Genomic DNA, 9253 nt, shown 5'->3' with positions numbered 1-9253 from the left:
AGATCCCACCAGTTTACCTTTTGGTATGGCCATTACCCACATTCTGGAAGCCCATCAAATCCCTCTTTCTGACTACCCTTTTGTCTGTGTTTCCAAGTCCTACAATTCTAGAGCTTTCTCTAGTATGGGGTATGTGAGTGTCAAGGGTGCCTGGGTTAAGAAGGGTGAGAGTGAAGCAAAACAGACCCCTCTGGATTCCAAGCCTTCATCTGTTGTTCCGCCACCTCTTATTAGTTCTGACCTAAGTGAGAAGCTAAGCTCCATTGACTCCCAACTCTTAGACATCAAGACTCTCCTGTCTGCTACTCAGTCGACTGTGGGTGCTATTCATGCTATTTCAAAGGAAACTGGGTCTGATGTGTCTAAAATCAGAGTGGGTGTGCAAAGGGTAAGGGAGAATGCGGTTAAAGCCTTCAAGGAGGTTCATGACATGCTAGATGGAATGAGCGTTGCTGCAAACACCAGCTTTGAACAGTTGAAGGAGGCGATCTGCAACACTCTTACTTACTTCCTGCGTCGCTAGTGTGGATGTGTTTTACAGACAATTTTTGTTTCAAACTTGTTTTGGCTTTGTTTTGGGCTGTGCCCTTGGATGTTTTCTTGCCTGTGTGGATAGTTTTTTTTTTGCTTACTAATCCCTCTTTGCTGATGTCAAAAAGGGGGAGAATGTATATCTCTTTGGACTATTATGACAATCTGTGCAGGTTCAAGTTGACTATGCATAGACCTCTTTGGTCTGTAATGATAATATGTGCAGGTTCAAGTCTGATAATATGTGCAGGTTCAAGTCGACTATGCTACATGCATAGATGGTACTCTTTATTCTTTGAACAGGTTAAGTCGACTATGCTACATGCATAGACTTTATATGTATTGCACAGGAACAAGTCGACTGCACACATTGAGGGGGAGACTAAGTCCAGTTGACTACACACATTGAGGGGGAGCCAAGTCGGCTAGTAACAAACAGGGAAGTCAACTGTTGTTTACTTCCTCACATCTACGTATATTATTTTGCCATCATCAAAAAGCGGGAGATTGTTAGATCATATTTTAATGATGCAATTAATATACATGTGCAGGAGTTCAAAGAAGTAAAGAAGAACTAGTGAAATGGCTGTGTCGAACAAGGAAGGAAATCTCTCACAAGGGAAGCCACCTATAGAACGCACAGTGTACAAGGAAAGCTACAAATCTACATCAACAAATCAGGATTAGCTCCGTGAATCTGGAAAATCAAATCAGCCATAACGAAGTGAAGATTCGAAGTGATCTGTGATTGGCGAAATCACGGGAGAATAATAAAGGCTAGAAGATCCGGTCAGTGGTCAAGTTTGGAAGGTCCAACAATCAAGGAGAAATCTTGTTAATTCCACTGTCTGCCGAAGGAAAAGATCTCAAGAGAAGCAACGGATAGTTCCTTATTCTTGGAAAGAATCAATTCTTTCCAAGGATCAAAACCCTTGGGTTGACGAGCCTTCACCATTCATCTTCGTATAAATGTACTGTGTAACATCATCCTTAGTATACTTTGATCGAACCAAAATAACTCTCTTCATTCTACTGCAAACAAGCATAGTAGCCTACATAGATCTGCTGTGTAATAAGTCAGGGATAGAAAGAGGGCATACAACTGGTGAGGCATTGTATCAAACGAGTGCTAGAGAATCTGAGCGATATACATCACATCTGTACTCGAAAGAAAACTCGTTTGCTTGAAGAGAAATCCCTTGCAACCTAAGGGGACTGGATTAGGATTCACATTGAATCCGAACCAGTATAAAATTCCTGGTGTCTTTAATTTCTGCATTTACTTTCTGCATATTACCTCAAACTGTTATATCTGCAAGATTGCCATATTTAGTCGACTACTAAAGTTCTAAGTCAACTCAGTAACTATTAATTTTAATTAGTGACAATTCATCCCCTCTTGTACTTTCACTTTATTTTAGCCATAATAATATTTTAATTACGAATCTATCTTAGACTATATTGACCACCTCATTGAGTTCTCCAGGTTGCTAACTCTTAGCATGACTCTCTCCTAAACCTTCGGTGTAATTAGATTCACATTACAATTTGACACTTGTCATTTTGAAATGTTGCTCGTGAGTCCGGTATTTTTATGAAATGACTACTTATAATCTTATGCTAAAACTTAGATTAATTAAAATATTTAATGTAACATAACATTTTAGTTGCTTCAAAAAATAAACAAGTACATTCTTACCAATAGTTACATTAATCATACCAAAATAATTCTTGTAAATTTTTCATCACATTTAGTAATTTGTTATTTAAAATCATTAAAAATAAAAAAGAAAAAAAGAAGTAATCACACAATTGCTTTAATTTTATTGTGTAACTAATAGTAATTTCTACTTTCGAAGATTTTATTTTAATTAATGCGCCTCTTATATTCTTTTTTGTTTTATTTGCTTTTACGAATTTAGCATTTGTAGTTTACTAATTCGATTTACATGTGCTCAATTTTATTTTAAAGTCATTTTGGATTTTAAATTGGTTTTCAACAAAAGGGATTCAAAAATTTAAAAGTCGAGATAAATTTAACGCTGCACCATTCTAGTAACATTCTTTTAAGTAAATTCTCGATCAAACCTGCATAAAAACTTGACTTTTTGTGTGCATGACCATAATAAATACCCCCCCTAAAAGCTAGCTTTGTAAAAACTTTTTGGAAATTGACCTTTTTTTATCGTCTTTCCGGTCGTAACAATTTTTTTTAAAAAAAATTATGATAAAACTTGAACACTAAACAACACCACAATTATATGCATTATATAACACTAATAAGGAATAAAAGATTTGGACTACAAGCATAAATATAATATTTTTTTTTGGAGCAATTGGTTTATGTCTCTGACCAAATTCTTTAAATTTTATTACTCTTAATAAAATGGAAATAATTTGTATATAATATTATGAAAAAATTATGTTCAATCGATTAACTTCCATCATTAATTTATTTTATTATTTTTGTGAATAAAATTTCATTTGAGAAAAAAACTAATTAGATGAAGTTGGATAATCTTAATGGCGTAAGATTTTATAAAAAAACCATATGAGCTTGGCCTAAAATAAATTATATCACACTATATTAAAAATATTTTAAGTCATCTTAATCTAACAATTGATATCAGAACAAATAATTGACAATGAATATTGTCATCTTTAGGCTAAGGTAATACAATTTTACCAAAAGGCCTCATAAAAGTATTTTTTTTTTTTCATTTTTCTCGTCCCCAATGTCATTTGCTGAACACATGCCTCGTGGACGTTTGGAACTGACACGTGTATCTCAAGCCGCTTACCTCATATAACTACAAAAAAAAAAAAAAAAAAAGTATCTCTGAATTCCGATCCCAAAAACAAATTCCAATTCAAGTTCCATTTCATTTCTGCACTTCCAATTCAAACCCCCAAATTTTCATCATTTTTCTTCATTGAGACTCTTCTAGAGCAATCAATTTAGGGCTGGGATAGAACGTGTTTAGGAATCATGAATATCTTCAGACTGGCGGGGGACATGACACATTTGATTAGTGTCTTAGTTCTCCTCCTCAAAATCTACGCTACCAAATCATGCTCAGGTCTTCTTCTTCCCTTTTGCATTTTCATTCTCAGTTCCTCAATCAGCTATTTTGTATCTGTGTGTGTGTGAGACGTGCGAACAGATGCAAACTTGTCAACTTTGAATTATGTAGCTCATAGAATCTGAGTATATTCTGTAGCATGTAATAGTTCCGCATCAGAAGGTGAAACAGAGTTCTGTATACTGTTCGGTTTTCAATTAATTTCATTTTTATTCATGTTGAAACCTGAATATGAGTAGTTTGCTCTATACATAGATGACCGTATCTGATTAGGTCTTAGATCGAACACATATATAATTAATAGCGAGCTATGTTTCTGATTTGTGCATTCAGAATTGAAAAAGTAATAATAATGTTATGTGGCTCTTGATATATTAAAGTAGCAAGCTAAGAGAAGTCAGCTTGTTATTCCTTTTATGTACTAGCTACTGAATTAGGCAATGGACTGGATACATTTTATCTACAAGGAAGTAGGGACATTATGCTAAGTCCAGAATCTCATAGGACTCGGACGCAGTTTTAAACCTACCGAGAGATTGCCACTTGTGAGCATTCTTTTTTATTAATGTTTGGAAACTTCTTTGACGCTTTCTGACTATTTCGGTGTCATATCTAGTCTTGGACCTTTAACTAGGTTAGCTTTGTGCCACATACAAAGTGGATATCTGTATTTGTGTAGGACATTTAGTGAAATCAGTGGAACTGTAAGTAATTTGAAAATATGAAGAGACGTTAACATGTTCGTTTCTAGTGGATGTTGTCAACAAAAGTAAATCAGCAAACCAGCTGAAGTATGGTATGTTAGGACGTAGATTACTAATAAGGAAGGTCATAAATACCTCGGTATAATTACAGATGTACCAAGGGTGTTGCCTAGTGGTTATGCAGAACTTAGAGACCAGGGTTCAAATTGCAGCAAACATTTTAAACACTCGGTCTGGACAAAGCTGTACATATGCTGGTGGGAGGTAGCAAGCAGGTAACCGGTGAAATAGTTGAGGTGTGCACAAACTTATCAAAAAAAGAAAAAGAGAATGAAAGATTACCTTTTCTCTAAATACAAAGTAAAATATATGATTCTTAGAATTCAATAGCTCATTCATTGACGTGTCCGGACCTTTTTGTACATTATATTTTAAGTTTCACCATTGAAGGGACTCACTGCATCTTCCAGTAACTTGAAATATACTTGTGCTGAAATCTAGTTGGCACTGAGAGTTTTTGCTGTATTCAGGCATATCATTGAAGACACAGGAGTTATATGCTATGGTGTTCTTGGCTCGGTATCTGGATTTGTTCAGTGACTTCATATCTCTTTACAACACTGTGATGAAACTGGTTTTTATTGGAAGCTCTTTGGCAATTGTCTGGTGTATGAGGTACCACCGGGTTGTCAGGCGCTCATATGACCGTGAGCTAGATACTTTTCGTTACTGGATTCTTGTTGGAGCGTGTTTCACTTTGGCGCTTGTTCTTCATGAGAAGTTTTCCTTTCAGGAGGTTAGTAGTGATCTCTAAATGTTCTAACTATTTTATATGGATTTTCCTAGCAATGATAATCCTGCTTCTTCTCGCTTAATTTTTTATGATAGCTGGTGACTTATATATGTTGATCTTGGCAAGCACAGCATCCTGTTGGTGCTTGCGACAACCATGTTTTCAGAGTTGAATTTTAATAGGCTGGCTACTGTAAATAGTGAATTTCGCTAGAAGTGTTGTGTTGCTTTGAATCCATTACTAGTGACATCGAATACATTAACAGCTATGCCTCAATTCTATGCAAGTTTGGGTCGGCTATATGAATCATCACTGACCATGTCACTCCATTCAAGCTCATCTCAAACTTCCGGTTGCCGGTGCAATGCACTCCTAGATGGGCACGTCCGGTTGCTATTTTCAGTATCATGAGGATTCATGGTAAATTGACTAATTTTATGCTGTTTGTCAGCCTACCATGATCCTCCTCCTTTTTTTTTTATTTGCACCGGGTGTCCGAGTCTCTAAGAGCCCCGACTAATCCCGGGGGTGCACAGGCCCTCGGCAAGGAGTTTCCCGCAAGTGCACCACGGTTAATTCAAGTTTTACCCAGTCCGATGGCTCTCAGAAATTGTTTGCACCCAGTGGGTTTCGAGACCTTGAAAGGGAGCAAACCCCAAGGCTCAAGTCTATTGCCACCAGGCTCAAGTCCATGATCCTCCTCCTTTATCCGGGCTTGAGACCAACAATGTGAGCAAGCTCACATAGTCAGTACGTCACTGAGTGAATGAACACCATAAAATGTCTGTTTGCTATTACTCACATGCTACTCTGCATGTACATGGTTATAGCAACCTTGAAAGAATGCTTGTACAGACCTTCTTAAGGTAACCCATTTCATGATTATCTCTGAGTTTGCATGACAAGCTATGAACGATTTTATAGTGACCTAGGAGTTCTCATAAGAAGATATAAACTCTTTACGTCGGCAATATACGGTCGGCAGCCTGACACATATTGAGATGATATGTTTGCAGTCATGTGAATGGTTAGACCTTCCTTAAGTAATCAGATGTTGTTAACATCTGAATAAGCCTACCCTATCTTCAAGAAGAATTTCTGTAATAGCCATTTGGGTTAGTTGTTTGCATCTCTTGTATTGGAATGTTCTGTTATGATGATTTAACCAGATCCGAGGGCAAACAAAGTTGACTGAAGTTTGACCTTGTCTATTTTGTATTTGACTCTGGGCTCTGGCTACTTTCCCCTATTCAGAGCCAGCTGAACTCTCGAATTCTTTTTTCCACTGTCCTTGCCAAATATTCTCATCCTCTATAACCTTACTAGGTCAATGAAACTCTCAATGCGTATGGGCGTGGATTTTGTGCATTTCTTTTGCGACTTTGTTGTTCATAGTATGTTTCATTACAATTTGCATGAGTAAAGACATCTTCTTGTCTATACGATTGCAATATCTTCCTGTATTTTCATTCTTGGTTTCCCTTCCGTTCCATTCACCTAGTTGTCTGTCTTGGCAGTGTTAACAATATAAGGTTCCTCCATTAAGCCCAGTACATCAAAAGAGAAAAAAAGAAGATAAATGAGATTTCTCAGTACTCATGGTATCCTTATACTTTGACTCGTCAGTTTATATCATTAATGATTGAGTCTCTTCTTTTTATTTTGTGGGCTAGGAGAGGAAAAGGGAGGGGATGGGGGAGAAGTGCCAGTGAGGATTGAACCTTACGCTATGTTGCAAGGTGCTATGCTAATTAATAAGCTTCCATTCAGAATGTCCGCAATGACCCAGTGGCAGAGATTGTTACTTGTTTTCTTTGTCCTTTTTTGGCCGAGTCTTGATTCTCGAATTTAAATTTGCTTGCTCCCTGTTGACACTGTTGATGCTACATATATTGTTGCTTCAGGTGTTTTGGGCTTTCTCAATATACCTGGAGGCAGTTGCCATTCTTCCCCAGTTGGTACTCTTGCAAAGAAGTGGAAACGTTGATAATCTGACTGGCCAATATGTGTTCTTCCTTGGGTATGCTTCTTCTCCAGTATCTGGCCACTTCCTGAAAGGAAATTATTTTGCATCATATTTTGAAAATTGGAGCAATTTTATGTTGATTTGGGGATATCTATTTTTTTCTATCTGAGTTCGATTATCAGTCAGAGCTGACATTGGACAGTTTTCTGTTTAATTATTTTCATAAGTTCGTACAAATTTATTTCAGAACAGCCCAATTGAGTGCTGCTAGAAAAGACTAGTCTCCATTTTAATTATGCAGGGAGTTAATGAAGTTCATCCAATAATCTATCGTCTACACGATTGTGAACATTTGAACTCAAAATAATGTGATACATATTCTTCCTTCAAAGCATTGGTTCCTCTTTTCCATATACCCACACGATGCATGGTGGAACTGTATTCTCTTTGTAGTTTCTATCTTCTCCAGCTTGTGGAAGTGTTCTTCAGTAGTGCGCTTTAACCACTGATCTCCAAAAAAAATTAGGAACATACTCCAGATCTTCCATATTACAGTACAATGCAAAAGAAGATACCTTAGGTCCTGAGAATCCTTTTTTTACATGTATAACATTTTTGCAAGTGATGCTTTCTTTACTCTGCAGGATAGGATCTTCTGTTAAAATGTTTCCTTAAGCCGTTGAACTATTTATTGTGATAGCAACTATAGCCATCTCACTGCCAAAGAAAGGGAAATGATTAGTAAGGTCATTGTATGAAAAAAAAATGGATTTTTGGTCTCTTTCTCACACCACGCTCACTGTCTATCCGTATTTATCATCCGTCTTGATTTTGTTTCTCTTCCCTTTTGTATTATAATCCTTGGAGCAGAAAGGGATCTAACCATTAAAGGTTCTAAGTTATGTACACACGTTAGATATGTTCCTTTCTAGTTGTATTATGTCAGGCATAATAATTAATATTTTACAATTGGATTTCAAATAGTTTAAGGATTTATTGGGTATTGTCACTGACATGCTGGATTTATAATTACAGGGCTTATCGTGCATTTTACATCTTAAACTGGATTTACCGCTATTTGACAGAGCCGCGTTTCACTAGATGGATATGTAAGTTTTTCAAGATACAACCAGTATTATTTGTTTGCCACTCGCAATGGTTCTTCAAAGTTGAATTATGTTTTTCCTTTTGCAGCTTGCGTCTCTGGCCTTGTCCAGACGGCCCTTTATGCAGATTTCTTTTATTATTACTTCATCAGGTAACAATTCCTTAAAGCTTGTTGGAGTGGCTATTTCTTGACGCTGTGAACAAACTACTATTAAATTTGTTTTGTAGTTGGAAAAATAATGCCAAGCTTCAACTGCCCGCATGACGGCATGAGGCAAAGACAAGATATGATGAACAGTTTTAACAGCTAACTGGGACCTGGTTGCATGCTGTGGCTTGCGGACATAAATTTTGGCATACTACTTTTCTTTAGACGTGATGATCATATGATTGAGTTGGCGGTGGGTTTTAAGTATTTTACTGAGCTCCTACATTGTTAGATTCAGATACAGTACCCGTGTTAATATGATGGGAATATGTTGATTAGGAAATGTTGTCTGCATTCATGTCAAATGTGATTCAAACTTTCAAAGATATAAAGGTATGACTAATCAATTATTTTGCTTCGTGCATGTATGGTTCACATATGTTTGCATATCTTCTTCCTTATTATCCATGTGCCTTTGTACTTTGTTCTTAGCAAATGCTGAACGATTTTAATTTTTCAATTGATCTTGATAACCGTTCATATTTATATGATATTCATTGTCAATGCGAGTATGTGACCTTTGAGGAAAGCAGAGGAACAATACTTTGGTATAGACCTGTAATCAATAACTGGCTATATCTGGTAGATTTGAGATAGATTTATTGAATACAACCTCCTTCAAAGACTAAATTGAAAACCAATGCCATCTTAATGGGAATTATTCTCGCCCGTTCTAATCGTTTTCCTTTAAAAAAAAATTCTTCTTAATTTGGTATGCAACTGAAAGAGTACTTAGTCAAAGTCATGTGTTGGTCACTTGCATAACAACTTGCAACAACTAGTACTACGTCTGTTACGATCACAAGTTGAGATTAGTAATATGGATTTTTGTCTATTATTTCGCTTTATTTAATATTATAT

The 9253-nt window shown here is 36.5% G+C and overlaps 1 protein-coding gene across 1 annotated transcript; it reads left to right on the top strand.

Moving 5' to 3' along the window:
- LOC109231240 (ER lumen protein-retaining receptor A-like) lies at window positions 3377-8771 on the top strand. Its single transcript, XM_019396832.1, has 6 exons — window positions 3377-3611; window positions 4849-5114; window positions 7016-7131; window positions 8113-8186; window positions 8272-8335; window positions 8413-8771. Exons 1-6 carry the CDS (start codon window positions 3521-3523, stop codon window positions 8447-8449), a joined length of 648 nt encoding a protein of 215 aa, XP_019252377.1. The 5' UTR covers window positions 3377-3520; the 3' UTR covers window positions 8450-8771.

This window comes from Nicotiana attenuata, chromosome 1 (genome assembly GCF_001879085.1).
Source record: "Nicotiana attenuata strain UT chromosome 1, NIATTr2, whole genome shotgun sequence".
In the NCBI taxonomy this organism is placed as follows: domain Eukaryota; kingdom Viridiplantae; phylum Streptophyta; class Magnoliopsida; order Solanales; family Solanaceae; genus Nicotiana; species Nicotiana attenuata.
The sequence above is the reverse complement of the archived record's forward strand: the minus strand, read 5'-3'. Positions and strand labels throughout refer to the sequence as shown.